Source organism: Urocampus carinirostris, chromosome 19, assembly GCF_059441175.1.
Source record: "Urocampus carinirostris isolate Australia breed hairy pipefish chromosome 19, RoL_Ucar_1.0, whole genome shotgun sequence".
NCBI lineage: Eukaryota > Metazoa > Chordata > Actinopteri > Syngnathiformes > Syngnathidae > Urocampus > Urocampus carinirostris.
Window position 1 is genome coordinate 23,860,545 of NC_142367.1, and position 21,061 is coordinate 23,881,605.

Here is a 21,061-nt window from a genome sequence, read left to right on the forward strand (position 1 = left end):
ACCGGGGAATGTGTAATGAGCCAGCGCCCGCCAAACCCACAACCCAGCCTTAAGTAGCAGACCAGCAATCAGCTGATCTGCTACAGCTTGAGTTCGGGGGCGCGGCAGACTGGTCGCCACGGCGACCGTGACATGAACTAAAGCCTACTTGGTGAAAACCTTCATTGCACTCAATACATGTAACTTGTATTCAATCGTATAAAATCCTTTATAGTCAAATGTATAAAATCCTTTAAGACTCTTTGTGATTAAGGGCCAAACAAATAAACAGGACTTGACTCGTATTTCTATGTATTACAGCAGGACGGGCCCTCCTTTTTAACGGTGGCAGAAAAAACATGTCTGCCTCCCAAGTCGACAGCAACACCAAACAATCCCTCATTGTCCACTTTGGCACCGACGCGAATGGCAAACTAGACAAAAGTCAGTTGATGCAAAGAACTGCACAACAAAGCAGTCATTTGACCGGTGTTCCCTCTAAGCTGCGCGTGTGCGCAATTGCGCACTGCTCGCACATTCTCAGCGCACGAGAAAATTGAGCCAGCGCACAAAAATCAGGGATCCAAATTAATAATTAAGAAGCAATTTGAGTCAAAGTTACAGTGCATGAAGGTCAAAATACACGGGTTCCCCTGACGTTGTGTCCTAAACGCGGTATTTTGAAGTCGAGTCGAAGTTGAACGAAGTTGAGTAAAGTTAGTAGAGTTTGTCGAGAACCGGCTTCTTCGGCTCGGCTCACTAAAAGGAAACGGCTCTTTCGGTTCCTTAACGGCTCTTCGGGTTGTTTTTGCTTCTTTAATCCCAACATGACCAAATATTATGTAAAATTATGCACAAAATGACTTAAAGGAATGGGGGGAATAGAACAAAAAAGAAAAAAATACCAAAATGAAAAAGTAGTGAAAAGCTGAGAAAAAAAGAAACAAAAGGAAGAGAAAAAAGAAGGAAAAATTTAGAGAAAAAACAGGAAAAAGAAATGTAGGAAAAAAGTAAATAGCGAACAAAAAGAAAAACAGTAACAGCTAGGAAAAAATAAACACAATGAGATTTTTTTTTAAAAGAATTTAAAAACATTGAAAAAAAAAACAGGGAAAAAGAAGAAAAAGTTTGTGTTGCATTCAAATCATTTTCAATGATACCAAGTGAATCTTGTTGCCAACATTGTACTTCCACTCAAAAATGTAATTAAATACAGTTTTGTATCGTGCAACCGACTCAATAAGCCCCCCAAAAATGTTAATATTATGTGACAAAAGATACCAGGAAAAAAAAAAAAATTAAAATCTTGCAAAAGAATTGTAAAAACAAATGACGTTTGTAGGCCATCGTACATGAGTCAATTCATTCAAAAGTGAAAAATCATTTTGCATTGCCGGAAACTCAGCAAAATGTCAAATTTGGACATTTTTGATAATGACTTAGTTGCCACACTTGGGATTGCCGTTGCTCACTGTTGTTTCAAGCGTTGCTCACCGACTTTGTGTGAACGCTCAGACCCCGGGAAAATTCCAGGGAACATGGGGCGGCAGTTGCTCAGGAGGTAGAGCGCTCCTCTTGGGATCAAGGGATCCCAGTTCGATCCCCCCGGCTCTTCTGTGTTACATGTCGAAGTGTCCTTGGGTAAGACACTGAACCCCTGATACCCCCAATAAGCAGGTTAGCGCCTTACATGGCTGCAAAGCCGCTATTGGGAAATGTGGAGCACATTGTAAAGCGCTTTGGGAAGTCATTGACTTGAAAAGCGCTATAGAAATGCAGATCATTTCATTTGACAACCTTTTATTTTGAAAGACGCACGGTGCTAAAAACACAAGAGAGAGAAAGAGACGTTAGGAAGTGCAAAAACCGTAGGAAAGGAACGACGTGACTCATTGGTTTGCGGTTTGGTCCGGGTTCTGCTTTTTGGGTTCGGGCAGAAGAATCACCTTCCCGATGTTCTGACGCTCGTGCATGCGCTGCATCGCGTCTGCGATCTGAAAACAAAATTAAATAAAAAAAAAAAAACGTCTCATAGGTTCGCCAAATTTAAATTGCCGCAAAAAAGAAAGCCGGCCCTTTACCCAAAATTCGATGCGGCTGAAGATACATGCTTTTACCTTTGTTTCAATGCCTGTTTGTTTGAATCTGGTTTTATATTCCATGTCCTGCATTATTATTACATTTATTAAGAAACCTAAGAAGCCTTTATTTTTTTCAAGGGACAGTGTGTGTAATTTAGCATTAATGACATTCCTAAAAAAAACTACTGATTTTTCCAGATATAATTCTTACTCAATGTACTATATTTTCTCATCTCATCTCATCTCATTAGCCGTACCGCTTATCCTCATTAGGGTCGCGGGGGGGCTGGAGCCCATCCCAGCCATCTCCGGGCAGTGGGCAGTGGACACCCTGAACTGGTTGCCAGCCAATCGCAGGGCACACAGGGACAGACAACTCCCTCCCTCATTCACACCTAGGGACAATTTGGACCGGCCAATTCACCTGAAATGCATGTTTTTGGAATGTGGGAGGAAACCGGAGTGCCCGGAGGAAACCCACGCAAGCACGGGGAGAACATACAAACTCCGCACAGGAAGTCTGGAGCTGGATTTGAACCAACGACAGGTTCCCATGACATGAACTGTACCGCACAAGCGCTAACCACTGCGTCACCGTGCTGCCCGTCCTGCATTATTATTACATTTATTATAACAAAAATGGAAGAAACCTCTTAAAGGGACAGTGTGTATAATTTAGCATTAAACCCACTCCTAAAAATAAAAAAACTACTGATTTTTCCAGATAATTCTTACTCAATGAACTATATTTTCTAACTTTTTACCATTTTTCATATTCCATGTCCTGCATTATTATTACATTTATTATAACAAAAACGGAAGAAACCTCTTAAAGGTGTAAAGTGTGTATAATTCAGCATTAAATCCATTTCTAAGAAAAAAACTACTGATTTTTCCAGATATAATTCCTACTCAATGCACTATATTTTCTAACTTTTTACCATTTTTCTAGTAAAATAAATAAAAAAACCTGAATTTATTTCTATGATTACATTTTGCTCATTTCAAGTGCCTTTTTTATTTTTTTTACTTTTTTTTTAAAAAGTAACCAAAATAAAAGTCATGTATTTCCAAAAAATATTCCAATAAAGTATAAAATACCCAAAATAAGCACAAGTAACTGCTATATTTTATAGTTTTAATTAAAAAAAAGGCAGAAAAATCACAGCTTCAAGGGAGTCCCTCAAAAGCAGCGACACTACTTCAGTGGCCTGACACACACCAGGGTCTAGTATGCCTCCTTCCACCAGAGGGCACCAAACAAGTTTGGATCTGATCTTAAAAATTTAACAGAATGACCTGATCCTCAAAGAACCCAGAAAGAGGCTTCTAAAACCCTGTCCTGGCGACTGCTTTTGGTTCCCGTCTTGGCGACGAGGAGAAAGCCCCTCAGCCGCGCCTCGTTCCCGTCTTGGTGATGGAAGGAAACCCCCAGCCGTGCCTTATTCTCGTCTTGGTGGTGAGGAGAAAGCCGATCGGCCGTGTCTGGTTCCCGTCTCTGCGGCAAGGAGGAAACCCCTCAGCCGTGCCTGGTTCCTGTCTTGTTGGTGAGGAGAAAGCCCATATGCTGCGCCTGGTTCTCGTCTCAGCAGCGTGGAGTAAGCCCCTTGGTCGCGCCTTGTTCCCGTCTTGGTGGTGAGGAGGAAACCCCTCAGCCGTGCCTTATTCCCGTCTTGGTGGTGAGGAGAAAGCCCTCGGCCATGTCTGGTTCCAGTATCCACGGCGAGGAGGAAACCCCTCAACCGTGCCTGGTTCCTGTCTTGTTGGTGAGGAGAAAGCCCCTATGCTGCGCTTTGTTATCGTCTCAGCAGCGTGGAGTAAGCCCCTCAGCCGCCCCTTGTTCCTGTCTCCGCGCTGAGGAGGAAACCCCTCAGCCGTGCCTGGTTCCTGTCTCGTTGGTGAGGAGAAAGCCCATATGCTGCGCCTGGTTCTCGTCTCAGCAGCGTGGAGTAAGCCCCTTGGTCGCGCCTTGTTCCCGTCTTGGTGGTGAGGAGGAAACCCCTCAGCCGTGCCTTATTCCCGTCTTGGTGGTGAGGAGAAAGCCCTCGGCCATGTCTGGTTCCAGTATCCACGGCGAGGAGGAAACCCCTCAACCGTGCCTGGTTCCTGTCTTGTTGGTGAGGAGAAAGCCCCTATGCTGCGCTTTGTTATCGTCTCAGCAGCGTGGAGTAAGCCCCTCAGCCGCCCCTTGTTCCTGTCTCCGCGCTGAGGAGGAAACCCCTCAGCCGTGCCTGGTTCCTGTCTCGTTGGTGAGGAGAAAGCCCATATGCTGCGCCTGGTTCTCGTCTCAGCAGCGTGGAGTAAGCCCCTTGGTCGCGCCTTGTTCCCGTCTTGGTGGTGAGGAGGAAACCCCTCAGCCGTGCCTTATTCCCGTCTTGGTGGTGAGGAGAAAGCCCTCGGCCATGTCTGGTTCCAGTATCCACGGCGAGGAGGAAACCCCTCAACCGTGCCTGGTTCCTGTCTTGTTGGTGAGGAGAAAGCCCCTATGCTGCGCTTTGTTATCGTCTCAGCAGCGTGGAGTAAGCCCCTCAGCCGCCCCTTGTTCCTGTCTCCGCGCTGAGGAGGAAACCCCTCAGCCGTGCCTGGTTCCTGTCTTGGTGGCGAGGAGAAGGCCCCAATGCTGCGCCTGGTTCCCGTCTCAGCAGCCTGGAGTAAGCCCCTTGGTCGCGCCTGGTTCTTGTTTTGGTGGCGAGGAGAAAGCCTCTCAGCCGTGTCAGGTTCCTATCTTGTTGGCGAGGAGAAAGCCCCTATGCTGCGCCTGGTTATCGTCTCAGCAGTGAAGACTAAGCCCCTTGGTCGTGCCTGGTTCCCATCTCGGTGGGGAGGAGAAAGCCTCTCAGCTGTGCCTGTTTCTTGTCTCCGTGTTGCGGAGGAAACCCCTAGTTGTGCCTGGTTGCTGTCTTGGTGGCGAGGAGAAAGCCCTTATGTTGGCCTGGTTCTTGTCTCAGCAGCAAGGAGTAAGCCCCTAGGTCGCGCCTGGTTCCTGTCATGGTGGCGAGGGGAAAGCCTCTCAGCCGTGCCTGGTTCCTGTCTGGTTGGCGAGGAGAAGGCCCCTATGCTGAGCCTGGTTCTCGTCTCAGCGGCGAGGAGTAAGCCCTTCGGTCCCGCCTGGTTCCTGTCCCGGTGGCAAGGAGAAAGCCTCTCATCCGTGTCTGGTTCCAGTCTCCGCAGCGAGGAGGAAACCCCTCAGCCGTGTCTGGTTCCTGTCTTGTTGGCGAGGAGAAAGCCCCTATGCTGCGCCTGGTTCTCGCCTCAGCAGCGTGGAGTAAGCCACTAGGTCGCGCCTGGTACCTGTCTCGGTGGTGAGGAGAAAACCCCTCCGACGAGTCTGGTTCCCGTCGTTGCATCGAGGAGGAAACCCCTAAGCCATGACTGGTTCCTGTCTTGTTGGCGAGGAGAAAGCCCCCAAGCTGCGCCTGGTTCTCGTCTCAGCAATGAGGAGTAAGCCTTTCGGTCGCGCCCGGTTCCTGTCTTGGTGGCAAGGGGAAAGCCTCTAAGCTTTGTCTGGTTCCTATCGCCACAGCGAGGAGGAAACCCCTCAGCTGTGCCTGGTTCCTGTCTTGTTGGCGAGGAGGAAACCCCTATGCTGCACCTAGTTCTCATCTCAGCAGCATGGAGTAAGCCCCTTGGTCGCGCCTTGTTCCCGTCTCAGTGGTGAGAAGAAAACCCCTCCGACCAGTCCAGTTCCTGTCTTTGCATCGAGGAGGAAACCCCTAAGCCATGACTGGTTCCTGTCTTGTTGGCGAGGAGAAAGCCTCTCAGCTGCGCCTGGTTCTCGTCTCAGCAGTGAGGAGTAAGCCCCTTGGTCGCGCCTGGTTCCTGACTCAGTGGTGAAGAAGAAGCCCCTATGCTGACCTGGTTCTTGCCTCAGCAGCGTGGAGTAAGCCCCTTGGTCGCGCCTGGTTCCTGTCCCGGTGGCAAGGAGAAAGCCTCTCATCCGTGTCTGGTTCCTGTCTCCACGGCGAGGAGGAAACCCCTCAGCCGTGCCTGGTTCGTGTCTTGGTGGCGAGGAGAAAGCCCCTATGCTGCGCCTGGTTATCGTCTCAGCAGCTTGGAGTAAGCCCCTTGGTCACACCTGGTTCCTGTCTTGGTGGCGAGGAGAAAGCCTCTCAGCTTTGTCTGGTTCCTGTCTCTGCGGCAAGGAGGAAACCTCTCAGCCGTGTCTGGTTCCTGTCTTGTTGGCAAGGAGAAAGCCCCTATGCTGGTTCTCGCCTCAACAGCGTGGAGTAAGCCCCTTGGTCGGGCCTGGTTCCTATCCCGGTGGCAAGGAGAAAGCCTCTCATCCGTGTCTGGTTCCTGTCTCCGCAGCGAGAAAGAAACCCCTCAGCCGTGCCTTGTTTCTGTCTTGGTAGCGAGGAGAAAGCCCCTATGCTGCGCCTGGTTCTCGCCTTAGCAGCGTGGAGTAAGCCCCTCGGTCGCGCCTGGTTCCTGTCTCGGCGGCAACGAGGGCAAAGACCTTCAGCTGTCCCATTCCTGTTTCAGCAGCCTCCATAGATCTTCGTTTTTTTAAGGGGCTGTTTGGTACTGAGGGGAAGTACCAGTACCGGAGTACCACAACCGGGTATTGAACTCAAAAAACTAAAACACTGTTTACCCCGGTCAGTTTCGGAGCTAGCGTACCTCCTCAAAGTGGAAGCAGGAGTCGATGCGAGGTTTGACCTTGCCCTCGTGGTAGAGATCCAAGATGGCGGCCATGCCCGCATCCACGTGGGCATCGCCCACGTAGCCCAGGTGGAAGCCGCAAATGGCCTTGTTGGTGGGCATGAGCTTCATCATGTTGATGGACATCTGCTTGTACCAGGTCTTGGCCATGGCGAGCAAGTTCTTCTTCTGGCCCGTCACGCAGTTGGCTGCACCTGGAAGGCGACACAGAAATACAGTCATCCCTCGCTGTATCAAGGTTTACTTTTCACACATTTTCATGATGCATTGTGGTCTGCGTTCTAATTGGCTAAACCGGGGGGTGTCAAACTCATTTGAACTCGGGGGCCACACGATAGAACAGACATTCTTGTAGATTAAAGAGAAAGAAAAAGAGAGATAAAGAAATAAGAGAAAGAGGGAGGGAAAAGGAGAGAGGGTGGGACAAATAAGAGAGAAAGGGGAGAGCGTGAAAAACAAAAGATAAAAAGTCGTGAGAGAGGGAGAAAAAATCCAAAGAGAAATAGAAAGACAGAAGGAGAGAAAAGAAAGCACAAAGGGTAGGAAGAAAGAAACAGCAAAGAGAGAAAAGGAAAAAAGGAAGTTACAGCAAAAAAGGTTAAAAGACACAGAGAGAGAAAGAAACAAAGAGCAACAAAGGAAGAGAAACAAAGAAATAAAGAAATGAGAGAAAAGGGAGGGAAAAGGAGAGAGGGCAGGACAAAGAAAGAAAAAGAGAGAGAGGGAGAGAGCGTGAGAAACAAGAGATAAAAAGTCATGAGAGAGGGGGGAAAGAAAGGGAGAGGAAGAAAGAAATCCAAAGAGATATAGAAAGACAGAAGGAGAGAAAAGAGAAAAGAAAGCACAAAGGGTAAGAAGAGAGAAAAGGATAAAAGGAAGTTAGAAGAAAATAAGTTAAAAAGACAGAGAGAGAGAAAGAGACAAAGAGCAACACAGGAAGAGAAAAAGAGAGACACAGAGAGTGAAAGAGACAGAGACAGAATGGGAGAAAAGGGGTGGAAAAGAAAGAAATAGAATGAGAGAGAGAGAGGGGGGGGGGGAGAGAGAGAAATAAATAGAGCAAAATAAGTTAAAAAGACAGAGAGAGAGAAAGAGACAAAGAGCAACAAAGGAAGAGAAAAAGAGACGCAGAGAGCGAGTGGGGCGAGGTCATTGTAGCCTAGACAAGAATGACGTTTACAGAAAAACAACAGGAACGGGGACAAGGGCGGACGCCAGGGGAGCATGTGACGTGAAAAAGGAGACATTGTTTGGCTGATAAGCTTTCTTCTTGTGAGTTTTTTTAGACGTGGCGGCGCCTTTTGGTGAGGAGGTGGTGAAGCTGGTTCCTGCCCTGCCTATCGGGGATGGCCGACGCCCTGAAGTGTGAAAAGACGGAAGGCGAGACGAGAGATGGGACTAATTTGACAATAATTCGGCTAAATTCTACGGATTTCACTTAGTTAAATACTTTAAGAAACTAAATCTGCCCCCGTGTGAAAATGCCGGCTATCTTTGTTCATTTTCCCATTAAGAAATGAGCATGCATTGTTAGGAGAATGAAGTCCGATAACTCAGTCGAACAATTTGGTAAACGCTACATTTGTAATAGTTTTTTTCCCTAACACCAGTTTGCGAACGTATGGGAACCCCCCGAGAGCGGCAAATAGCTGTGCTGTGTTTATGACTTTGTATCCTGAAACGTCTTTGTAACTTGAAGCAATATTTTCCTGTACTTTGTAATTTGTAAGTAGATGTACCATTTTATTGGATGAATAAATAAAGGTTTCAACTTCTCAGATTTTGATTATCGAGGGTCCTTTTTGGAACGCAACCCCTGTGAAAAAGGAGGATTGTAAGCTTTATTTCACTCACCAAAATTGATGACAAAGCCCAAAGGTTTCAACAAGTCGAAGCCCTTCTGAGTGTCGGCACCACCTAGTGGATCCAGAACAATGTCCACCCCTGCATTCGCATGGAAATAGGTCAAAAATTTGAATACAGTCATAAACAGGGTTACTCGAACTGGATTACTTTCAATGACTTTTGGATTACTCTAATACCAAATATGCTAATAAAAGATAAAAGAGAATAAATATGAATAAAATGACTCCATTTTGTGCAGACTTCGGGAGTAACGGAATACACGGAACGGCAAAAATGAGCTGTTTTCATTTCTTTTCATTTTGTTTCTGTGGCATTTGATGTTGGTTTTTCCAGAGATCAAAGAGATCAAAGCCAGGAGAGAAAGCTTACCACGTGTTGTGAGTCATAATGTTATTCATATTTAGTTTCTTTTGTCTTTTATTAGCATATTTGGTATTGGAGTCATCCAAAAGTCATTGAAAGTAATCCAGTTCAAGTAACCCCACCCAACCCTGGTCATAAAATGGTTTCATTCATTCCCATTGACGACTAAAAAGGTCATTGTCATTTATTAATGGACTGCCGTTGACGTCATTAGCCGTCAGTCAAGGAAAAAAAAAGATAGGTAAAAGACATTCCGACCTTGGGGGCTGATTTTTCGAATTTCCTCCACGTAGTCTTTATTGCGGTAGTCGATGGGGTGGTCGACGCCCATCTGAGTGATGGTTTCGTGCTTGGAGGCGGAAGCTGTGCCGAAAACCGTCACGTCCGGCACCGTTTGGCAAAGTTGAGTGGCGGCGATCCCGACGCCACCTGCGGGGGATAGAAAGAAAACAAGACTGCGGTTTTAGAGGACACGGACAGTGTGAAGACGCACTAGGGGACGACCTGTGTGCGGGTCATGTATTAAAATGAGAGTGTTCGGCCCTTAATCCTGAAGGATTCTATACGATTAAATATAAGTTACATTTATCGAGTGCAATGAAGATTTTCACTGAGTGAGCTTCAGGTCACGCCGTTCCGAATGTGAATGTTTTGTTTAGTTCTGTTGATGACAGGACTCTGACGGAGGAGGCCAGACGCACAAGGACAGATATCGAGGCAGGGTGGTGGAGCCGTGGAGCCCACATGTTTTTTTTTTTCCTGACACGCCCATGGGAGGAGCTGGGGCGCCGGCTTGCAGAAAAAGGCGTGCGCCGGGAGAACTTGGGGAGATCGAGGGAGAAGGCTCGACGGAGACTCGAGCGACACTAATTCGGCTAATTCGATGGCGTTCACTTAGTTGTTTAAGAAATTAAATCTGCTGGTCTCTTGTCCGTCTTTTCACAAAAAGAAACGAGCATGCATTGTTAGTATGTTGTGTTTGGTTAATGGAGTCAGCTAACTGATTCGAAAAATTTGGTAAACGATACATTTTTAATAATTTGATTCCTAATAAATCCCAAAATGTCTCAAAGGACTTCCCTGGTTGCAATGACAACATCCCCTGATCTGAAACTGACATGCGGACAAGGAAAAATATCCAGCATCCGCTTTGTTCTTTAGAATAGATGTTTCTTAGATATGTTTTTCACAATTAGCTTTGAAAAAACTGTATAGGTTATTCTACGCTCCACTCTAGTCAATATTTTTTTATTGAGCAATTGTGTCACACGGGGATTTCAGTGGCTTCACTTAAAAAGCTGCTTAGTGTGAAAAGGTTCAAAAGTTTAAATCAGTTAAAAGTTAAGTGGATAGTGAAAACATAAATGCTGCTGATGGAATATCTGATGCAATTTGCATACTCTGCAGCCAATCAGAAGCCTGCATCGAATAACTTCCTGCTTCCGGACTTTCCCGTGCCTTATATGGTCGTGCATTTTCCAAAGTAGACGCACAGAGAACACAAGAAAATGGAGAAGTTGTTCGGAATCGTTAAGATTTGTCAATTTAATAGCGCTCTTACTCGTGGTATTACGGTAGGACCTTTTCCATTGTGTGGAGTCATTACGCACGCACCATTTTTCGTTTTGCTCATGTAGATCGCCATGTTATATCGAACAGAACCATGCTCCAGCATGGTCGCCGTGGCAACCGGCTGGCCCCGCCCCCTGGGCAACAGCTGAAGCAGATCGCCTAATTTGCGCGTTTGCTTCTTAAGGTGGGTTTGGGGTTTTGCGGGTGCTGGCTCATTGCATTTTCTGTTTTGCATTTTCCGTCTGCATTTCCCGTTCTGTTTTGCTCTGTCCTGTTTTGTTTGGGTCGGAAGAAATGTAATGAAATGAAATGATCTGCATTTCTATAGCGCTTTTCAAGTCAGTGACTTCCCAAAGCGCTTTACAATGTGCTTCACATTTCCCAATAGCGGCCTTGCAGCCATCTAAGGCACTAACCTGCTTATTGGGGGTATTAGGGGTTCAGTGTCTTACTCAAGGACACTTCAACATGTAACACGGAGGAGCCGGGATTCGAACTGGGATCACTTGATCCCAAGACGAGCGCTCTACCTCAACTACTAAACCTGTGTTTGCACGTTTTTAGTTAAAGCCTGTTTGTTCTGTCTTGTCCCTGAGTTTTGGACGACTTTTATTTTGCTAAATAAAAGTTTTGATCGTTAACGCAATTGAGTTCTCCCTTCCTGCCTCCTGCCTCCGTTCTGGTCCGGTCCATCTCGTGACAAATGTCCTGCTTATCTTCTCATGCATGAGAAAACCGCACACTCCGACATATCCTTACCAGGAATCAAGCCAAGCCCCAGAAGATTCAAAAGAAGCGAACAAAATTGATGACGCTCCAAAACGTAAACGTACATGAAGAGCATCGTGGAAGGAGGAGTTCACGTGGCTTGTAGCAGACGACGCATCGCAAACATTGCAGGAATGAAGATGAGTCAATACAGGGACATACTGATGGCAGGTAGAAAACATGCCATGATTGTTATAAGTAGATTTATAATCAACTACATTTTAAAGCAGGGGTGTCAAACTCATTTTAACTCAGGGGCCACACGATGGAAAAAACATTCTGTCGGGGGCCGGAGTAGTAAGATTTAAGAGAAAGAAAAAGAGAGTTAAAGAAATAAGAGAAAAAGGAAGGGAAAAGGAGAAAGGGCGGGACAAAGAAAGAAAAAGAGAGAGCGTGAGAAACAAAAGATAAAAAGTCGTGAGAAAGGGGGAAAAGAAAGGGAGAGGAAGAAAGAAATCCAAAGAGAAATAGAAAGACAGAAGGAGAAAAAAGAGAAAAGAAAGCGCGAAGGGTATGAAGACAGAGAAGGAAAAAAGGAAGTTAGAGCAAAAGGGGTTAAAAGACACAGAGAGAGAGACAGAGAGTGGAAGAATAGGGGTGGAAGAGAGAGAGAGAGAGAGACAGAGAGTGGAAGAGAGAGAGAGAGAGAAAAAGAAATACAAGTACAGTGTCTTTGTCCGAGGCAGCTGGCTTTGGCCACATAAAGTGGATATATTTCAACCTGCAGCTTGTTTTTCTCTTGCGCTTCTCTGAGTGCTGTCTCGCGGGCCGGATTCAAACCCTTAGCGGGCCTGATCTGGCCCGCGGGCCGCCTGTTTGACATATACTTTGCAACAATGGTTGTTTTTTATTTTTGCAATGAGTCATATTGTGTTTCAAGTTGTAAAAAAACGGGGCAGGCCACTTTATGGCGTTGGCACGTGAGTGCTAAAGGTCAATAAAGCCATCAAAAGACAAAGACTGTAAACCCGAGTTTTCAGGGCACGGCGAGGGCAAAGTGTGGCAGTGTTTTACCTGCCGCCATGTGGACCAAAACGCTCTTGCCCGGTGTGAGGTTGGCCATGCGGAAGAGCATCAGGTACGCCGTCAGGTAATTGATGGGCAGGGCGGCGCCCTCCTCGAAGCTCATGGAGTCGGGCATCGGAAACGCCCGGTGGGCGGGCACCACCGCATACTGCTGCCACATGCCCTTCTTGCTCAGCGCCATCACCCGCGAGCCCACCTAAAAACGACATAAACAACGAGAAAACATCCATTGGATCGCACAATTTTTCCATCCATCCATCATCTGCACCGCTTATCCACAGTAGGGTCGCGGGGGTGCCGGAGCCCATCCCAGCTATCTTCGGGCAGTGGGCAGGGGACACCCTCAACTGGTTGCCAGCCAATCACAGGGCGCACAAAGACTCGCTCATTCCCACCTAGGGACCGGCCAATGAACCTGACATTCATGTTTTTGGAATGTGGGAGGAAACCCACGCAAGAACATGCAAACTCCACACAGGAGGTTTGATCTCACGACCTCAGAACTGTACTGCACGCGCGCTACCCACTGCGCCGCCATACTATCGACGGATCATCCATCCATTCATTATCTGCACCGCTTATCCTCAGTAGGGTCGCGGGGGTGCCGGAGCCCATCCCAGCCATCTTCGGGCAGTGGGCAGGGGACACCCTTAACTGCTTGCCAGCCAGTCACAGAGACAGACAAGTCACTCACCCATCAACACCTAGGGACAATTTGGTTAGGCCAATTCACCTGACAAGCATGTTTTTGGAATGTGGGAGGAAACCGGAATGCCCAGAAGAAACCCACGCCAGCACGGGGAGAGCGTGCAAACTCTGACAAGCCTGCTTACAATTAGTAAACAACCGACGGCTCATTCCTACCTAGGGACAATTTGGACCGGCCCATTCACCTGACAAGCATGTTTTTGGAATGTGGGAGGAAACACACGCAAGCACGGGGAGAACATGCAAACTCTGACAAGCTTGCTTACAATTAGTAAACAACCAGCGGCTCATTCACACCTAGGGACAATTTGGACCGGCCAATTCACCTGACATGCATGTTTTTGGAATCTGGGAGGAAACCCATGCAAGCACGGGGAGAACATGCAAACTCTGACAAGCTTGCTTACAATTAGTAAACAACCAGCGGCTCATTCACACCTAGGGACAATTTGGACCGGCCAATTCACCTGACATGCATGTTTTGGGAATCTGGGAGGAAACCGGACTTAAATCCACGCAAGCACAGGGAGAACATGCAAACTCCACACAGGAAGGTTGGCAGCTGGATTTGAACCTTTGACCTCAGAACTGTGTCACACACGCGCTAACCACCGTGCCGCCCGCCAATTTTTCCATTATCATTAAAAGAAAAAAATCCAGAAGGAATCCTTTTGCAGATCCACGTCTGTGAATTCATCGAGACATATGATTTTTTGGGAATTTAAGTAAATGACACACACAAACAAACGAAACCGCAAAAAGTGAACCACAACACAGAGGGTGTCACGGTTGCCATGGCGCCCAATTGGCGCCAGCTGCGGCTCGTTGACGGATTGGCTTCCCTTCTATTTAAGCTCAGTGCTCTCACTCTTACTTTGTCAGTCCGTCAACAAACCTCTGCACCCGCAAGACGTGGGTTCAGACTCTGTCCGGTTTCCTGTCCGCTATTGTTCCCGTCTATTTTGTCCTGTTTAATATCGGTTACCAGTTTCGTTCCCGTCTAGTTTGTCCTGTTTAATTTCGCTATCCTGTTTTGATATCAAGCCTGTCTGTCCTGTTGTTTTATATCAGTTTCCAGTTTTGTTCCCATCTAGCTTGTCCAGTTTAATTTCGATATCCTGTTTTTATATCAATCCTGTTCGTCCCGTTGCTTAAAATCGATTTCCAGTTTCGTTCCCATCTAGTTTGTCCCGTTTAATATCGATATCCTGTTTTGATATCAGTCCTGTCTGTCCCATTGTTTCATATCAGTTTCCAGTTTTGTTCCCGTCTGGTTTGTCCTGTTTGATTTCGATATCCTGTTTTGATATCAATCCGGTCTGTCCCGTTGTTTAATATCAGGTTTCTGCTGTTGTTCCCGTCTATTTTGTCCTGTTTAATATCAGTTTCCGGTTTGGTCCCTTCTAGTTTGTCCTGTTTAATATCGATATCCAGTTTTGATATCAATCATGTCCGTCCTGTTGTTTCATATTGGTTTCCAGTTTTGTTCCCGTCTAGTTTGTCCCGTTTAATTTCGCTATCCTGTTCTGATATCAATCCTGTCTGTCCCATTGTTTCGTATCGGTTTCCAGTTTCGTTCCCGTCTAGTATGTCCCGTTTAATTTCAATATCCAGTTTTGATATCAATACCGTCTGTCTCGTCCTGTCCGGTATCGCTCCATCTGTCTGATATCTGCTCGAGCAATTGGTATCGATCTCGTCAGCCTGAAGACACAGCATTAAAGTTCAAGCATTTTCAAGGATTTCAAGCACCCGTCCGAACCCCGCAAATGACACGACCTAGAGGTAATATGAGGTTAACTCAAAAACAAAAACAAGGTTGGAAGCGGATAACAGGCGCGCCCACGCCGTTTGACATCAGCTAAGTGGAATGTATGACAAGAATGAAATCACATTCCAGGACGGAGCAAGAAACAAATAACAGGGCAAGCTGGAACGGAATCTCCCCGAAGCAATTTCATCCTTTTCTTTTATTACCCGAGATAAACGCGCCGTTCATACATTGATCTCTACGACACTTCTCATAATGATTACCATGACGTGGTCAGGCCCGCTAAGGGATTGAATCCGGCCCGCGAGACAAGACTCAGAGAAGCGCAAGAGAAAAACAAGCTGCAGGTTGAAATAGGTCAACTTGATGTTGCCAAAGCCAGGTGCCTCGAACAAAGACACCGTATTTGTATTTTTTTCTCTCCCTCTCTCGCTTTCTTTTCCACCCTTTTCTCCCACTCTCTCTCTCTCTCTCTTTCACTTTTTGTGTCTCTTTTTCCTCTTCCTTTCTTGCTCTTTGTCTCTGTGTCTTTTAACCTCTTTTGCTCTAACTTCCTTTTTTCCCTTTCTCTCTTCATACTCTTTGCACTTTCTTTTCTCTTTTCTCTCCTTCTGTCTTTCTATTTCTCTTTAGATTTCTTTCTTCTTCTCCCTCTCTTTTCCCCCTCTCTCACGACTCTCTTTATCTTTTGTTTCTCACGCTCTCTCCCTCTCTCTTTTTCTTTCTTTGTCCCGCCCCCTCCTTTTCCCTCTCCCTTTCCCTTATTTCTTTATCTCTCTTTAATCTACTAGTCCGGCCCCCGACAGAATGTTTGTTCTATCGTGTGGCCCCCCCGAGTTCAAATAAGTGTCACCCCTGTTCTACAGACTCCGCCGCTATGGCGCAAGTGACGCATGTCGAGCGAAAAAGAAGGCGGGGCTGAACCATTTCCAGGCAGTAGTTGACATTTTTGTTCTGTTTTCCTTCTTTTATCGACCGGTTTTCATCCTAATTGCGCTTTTATTAAGTAAAGAAGTGTTTTCAAAATCGAACATTTTTGGGGGTGCCCTGAAAACGGTCTGTAGTAAATAAAACTTTAAAATGATAACAAGGAAATGGTTTCTCCTCACCTTAAGGTGGTCGACTCCGTCCCCGACGGCTTCGACGACCCCGGCCCCTTCCATCCCCAAAACGACCGGAGGGGGAGTCAGCATGGCGTACAAGCCTTGCTTGCCCATCAGTTCGGCAAAGTTGAGCCCGCAGGCCCTTACCCGGACCAGAACTTCATTGGACTCGAGAACCGGCGGCTGGAAATCTTCCACCAGCAGCTTGATTTTGTCGTAGCCTCCGTAAGCGCTGAGCAGCAAGGAGCGGTTGGAGCGAGGCTGCGAATCCCCTTCGCCGGACATGGTCGCTCGTTTTCCGGGGATCGATTGGTCGAGTCTGAACGGGGCTCAGGGAGAAAACATGCGATCGAACTTGTTGTCGGCCGGGAAAAAAAAGTGCACGTTTTGACGTGAACGCGCAGAGGAAACGTGGCGAGAAGGTTCAGAACAGGGGTGTCAAACTCGTTTGAACTCGGGGGTCGGACGAGTAGATTCAAGAGAAAGAAAAAGAGATAAGGAAATAAGAGAAAGAGGGAGGGATAAGGAGAGAGGGCGGGACAACGAAAGAAAAAGAGAGAGGGAGAGAGCGTGACAAACAAAAGAGATAAAAAGAGAAGTCATGAGAGGGGGAAAAGGGAGAGGAAGAAAGAAATCCAAAGAGAAATAGAAAGACAGAAGGAGAGAAACGAGAAAAGAAAGGGCGAAGGGTAGGAAGAGAGAAAGAGAAAAGAGAGAAAAGGAAAAAAGGAAGTTACAGCAAAAAAGGTTAAAAGACACAGAGAGAGAAAGAGAGAAAGAGCAACAAAGGAAGAGAAACAAAGAAATAAAGAAATGAGAGAAAAGGGAGGGAAAAGGAGAGAGGGCAGGACAAAGAAAGAAAAAGAGAGAGGGAGAGAGCGTGAGAAACAAAAGATAAAAAGTCGTGAGAGGGGGGGAAAAGAAAGGGAGAGGAAGAAAGAAATCCAAAGAGAAATAGAAAGACAGAAGGAGAGAAAAGAGAAAAGAAAGCGCGAAGGGGAGGAAGAGAGAAAGAGAAAAGGACAAAAGGAAGTTAGAGAAAAAGAGGTTAAAAGACACAGAGAGAGAAAGAGCCACAAAGCAACAAAGGAAGAGAAAAAGAGAGACACAGAGAGTGAAAGAGACAGAGTGGGAGAAAAGGGGTGGAAAAGAAAAAGAAGAGAGAGAAATAAATACAAGTACAGTGTCTTTGTTCCAGGCACCTTTGTTTGGCAACATCAAGTGGACCTATTTCAACCTGCAGCTCGTTTTTCTCCTGCGCTTCTCTGAGTGTTGTCTCGCGGGCCGGATTCCATCCCTTAGCGGGCCTGATCCGACCCGCGGGCCGCCTGTTTGACACCCGTGGTTTAGAATGTCAAAATAAAACAAACACTTCCACACTTTTCTTAAAACTGTCTTAAAAAGACATCCTGCTTTATTTAGCTGCTAAATAATACTCAGTTTCCCTTTAGGGAAAATCTCCAAGTGTTTGTTTTATTTTGACACCTTTTCAACAAAACCCCTCGGGGTGAGCAAACTGCGGCCCGCAGGCCACATGCATTCCGTCAGGCTTTGTCATCCGGCTCGCCAAACAAAAATGCTCAAAAATGGTGTAATAATAACTTTTGTTTTATTGAAATTCCCGCTGAAATATGTTTTATAGTTTTTGTGTAAGTGTCCTGCAATGATGAGACCAACAGTGCCACCTGCTGGTATGGGGTGGGGTCTGGTTTGGCTATTGACATGTGACCGGAAGGCGGGGTTTGTTGGCAGTCACGATTTCTTGGTGCCCCGAAAAAAAGTGAATTTTAAACATTAAAACCACAGCTGACAAATCTCTCAACATGCACAGTAATGTGATTGATGTTGGCAAGCTGTTTGGATTTATTTTCGTTTTCCTTCCGTCTCCTTTTATGTTAGTTTTGCCGGACGTTGCGTGTTGTGCTAAAAGGCTAATTCCCCTTATAGAGATCAAATCCAGCAGAGAAGCTTACCATGTGTTGTGACTCATTCATTTGCAGGTAAATTGTACCCGTTTTTATACTCATTGTTATCATTTCTATTTTCTCATATATATAAAAAGGATGATGTTGATTGAAATTCAGACTAAAGAAAAATATGTTGAATTCGTTGTAAACGTAAAAAAAAACACTATACGAACTCTTGTTAAATTGGATGTAAAAATGTATTGTGACGGTTGATATTCTAAAATGTATTTTATGTAAACTGAAAGAAAGCTCTTTGATATGTTGTTGGGCGGTCTAACAGCGAGCTGTCAACGAGATCAAAGCCAGCAGAGAAGCTTACCATGTGTCGTGACTCATTCATTTGCAGCAACTGTAATAAAAACCTCATCATCCAGTCCAGCGTGAATGTGGATCTTTGGTGGGACAGGAACACCGCGGTTACATAATGACAATATATTAAAGGATATACATTTGACTATAAAGGGTTTTATACGATTGACTACAAGTTACATATATTCAGTTTAATGCTTTTAAGATAGTCACTGACTGGGCTTTAGTTCTATTTACAAGGTCAGGGCAGGCTGTGTGGAAGATGTTTTATGCTGACGCAGGACGACCAGAGATCGTCGGGCGCAAACATCTGCTTGGCACGCCCATGGGAGGAGCCGAGACACCATCTTGCGGGGAGACGTGAGCCAATAAGAGAAAGCAAAAGAAGTTGAGAAGAAAGCTTCCCGGACACTCCAACTTCACTTCAGCAGTCGCCTGTTTACACTTAGGTTAGGAAAAATAAACATCCGCCAGTGTAACTCACAGATTAGGTCCCCTTGCAATTATCAGATAAGTTGAATGTTTACTCGAAAACACACGATAATGCCGTCGGATGAAAAAAAATCCGCCTAAAAGCATTTCTGCTTTGTTGGAATTTCCTTGTCCTTTGTTTGTTTCGCTCTGAAACTCCTTTAAAAATAAACAGACTCATAAAATGATTCCCAATATTAGACCTCTGACCTTATGATTGACACCACTCTTAGCTAATAGGCTTTTTTTCACAATCCACAGCCCACATTAGGCTCAAACAGAAATCGCCTCCTGTAAATCTAAAATATCTGCAGCCAGCAGTCACCGAATGAAACAATGAATGACACATTGGTTACCCAATGAAATCCCCAACATAAATGTGTACAATTTTTCAACGTGTATTCAATAGAGGCAAAAAGAAACATGCGAAAATGCAACTCGGTATCCATTTCCACGCGCAAGTGTGCACAATCATCGTTTGATTTCTACAAAGAGAAGTCAAACATTTACAACTCTTTCAAAATTTCTAAAAAAATGGCATAATGGCTCCTTTGGCAATAGTTGGGCATTGTTAACACATACTTAAGAGAAACTATTTAACTTTCCACCTTTTAAAGGACACCTCAAACTGCGCACCCGACCTTAAGAACAAAATGGAAGTTAAAACGTATTTGATCATTATTTTCTCACAGAAAAGTGTCTCAAAGACGTCTGACTTCATTTGACAACATTAAAAAAGATAAAAAGGAAGTGATTTACTTAGCGATGGGGGGAAAAAAACGTTTTTAACTGGAAATGTGTGTAAATTTCAATTTTTGACGACAAAAAGCATCCAAAACTACATTTTCGACAATCATAGTACAGTTTCATGAACAACTATTTCAAAAACTGCTCATATTTTCTGGGAAAATTTACAATGAGACAACTTTCTTTGATTTGTTTCAAAATTTGACATAAACCGTCACATATTTATATTTGTTGTTTATTTCTACGATTGCATTTTTATACAATAATGAAAACATTTCTTAACCAACACATACGATTTTAAATGTAACCAGGGTTGGGTAGGGTTACTTTAATGTGATTACTTTCAATGACTTTTGGATTACTCCAATACCAAATATGCTAATAAAAGACAAAAGAAATGAATCAAATGATGACTCACAACACGCGGTAAGCTTTCTCTCCTGGCTTTGATCTCTTTGATCTCCGGCAAAACGAACATAAAATGCGACAGAAACAAAATGAAAATCAATCCAGCTTTTCCATTATCAAAAAAACAGCTTGCCAACATCATTTTTGCCGTTCCATGTATTCCGTTACTCCCCAAGCCTGCACAAAATTGAGTCATTTTATTCCTATTTAGTTACTTTTGTCTTTTATTAGCATATTTGGTATTGGAGTAATCCAAAAGTAACTGAAAGTAATCAAGTTAAAGTGACCCTACCCAACCCTGAATGTAACATGACGACAAGAAAAGTAAATAAAATAATCGTAAGTAAATAAATATATTCTTGTGGTAAGCAATTCGACGATTTGTTGGACAGAAACAGTTAAAATGTGAACGTAATCACCTCGTTTTTCCTTAATTCGACATTCCACAGGGTTCAGATGAGAAATTCCCAAACGTTTGTTCCCGTTTTTGTGAAAAAAGTAATATAAGTTAAGTGACCTCAGCTGCTAACAGTGAATTAGCAACGATTGGCTGTTTAGTTTGAGCACAAGATGGCGCCAAAATCGTCAGAAGCTCATCTTAAAACTGTTGCGCTTATGTTAGTGAGTTTTTTAAAAAGAGTTATTTTATATTTATTATATGTAAAATGTTATAATCAAACATTTATATTCACTCACTCTAAATTAATAATCAAATGATAACCTTGTACAAATACTGTGGGGCAACAGTAACTGCCGTTGGCTCAAAGGACCGGAAGTGCTTTCATAATAAAAACAATTTCCGTGTTTTTGTAATGCTTCTTCCGGAATATGTGATGAACCACCGCTTTCTCTCCTTATACTGATTCGAAAATTATAATAATACGAAATAATTATCTACTGTTTTGCTTAAACTAGAACAAAAATAGAGTACTTTAGTCGACAAAGTGAAGAAATCACTGCAACGATTGCATTTAACTTCCGGTTTTGGTAAAAGTTTGCTACTTCCGGTTTTAAATGGTGAACGGACTGCATTTATAAAGCGCTTTTCAAATGACTGAAGAATTCCTAAAACGTTGTACAATAATCAAATACCATAACATGTCAATAGTTGATAAAGGTGTTTGCAGAAGCTAAACGAATACAGCGAAATAAACATTTTGCATTTAAAATACGCAGTACTTGAGGCCCAGGGGGCTTCCTTGGCACGCCCATGGGAGGAGCCGGCACACCATTATGCGGGGAGAAGATGGCCAATAGGAG

General features: G+C 44.9%; 1 protein-coding gene across 2 annotated transcripts; it reads right to left on the minus strand.

Annotated features, from left to right (window-relative positions):
- Window positions 1-1,762: 1,762 nt before the first annotated feature.
- LOC148347811 (NADPH-dependent quinone oxidoreductase VAT1-like) lies at window positions 1,763-20,370 on the minus strand. 2 transcript variants are annotated; one of them, XM_088323785.1, is made up of 7 exons: window positions 20,221-20,370; window positions 15,906-16,218; window positions 12,306-12,513; window positions 9,210-9,380; window positions 8,577-8,666; window positions 6,681-6,916; window positions 1,763-1,973 (listed from the first exon to the last, which is right to left on the minus strand). In XM_088323785.1, exons 2-7 carry the CDS (start codon window positions 16,182-16,184, stop codon window positions 1,869-1,871), a joined length of 1,089 nt encoding a protein of 362 aa, XP_088179911.1. In that variant the 5' UTR covers window positions 16,185-16,218; window positions 20,221-20,370; the 3' UTR covers window positions 1,763-1,868. The 2 variants fall into 2 exon arrangements, with proteins under 2 accessions (XP_088179911.1, XP_088179912.1); XM_088323786.1 differs by having other exon boundaries at window positions 15,906-16,228; window positions 20,221-20,367.
- Between the last annotated feature and the right edge of the window lie 691 nt (window positions 20,371-21,061).

Bases quoted from the DNA above. Each gene is read 5' to 3' on its own strand.
- LOC148347811 (XM_088323785.1), bottom strand. From the start codon at position 16,184: ATGTCCGGCGAAGGGGATTCGCAGCCTCGCTCCAACCGCTCCTTGCTG. The intron at 9,381-12,305 runs GTAAAACACTGC...TATCCCCCGCAG, and splicing joins TTTGGTCCACATGGCGGCAG to GTGGCGTCGGGATCGCCGCC. The intron at 8,667-9,209 runs GTCGGAATGTCT...ATGCGAATGCAG, and splicing joins TCGAAAAATCAGCCCCCAAG to GGGTGGACATTGTTCTGGAT.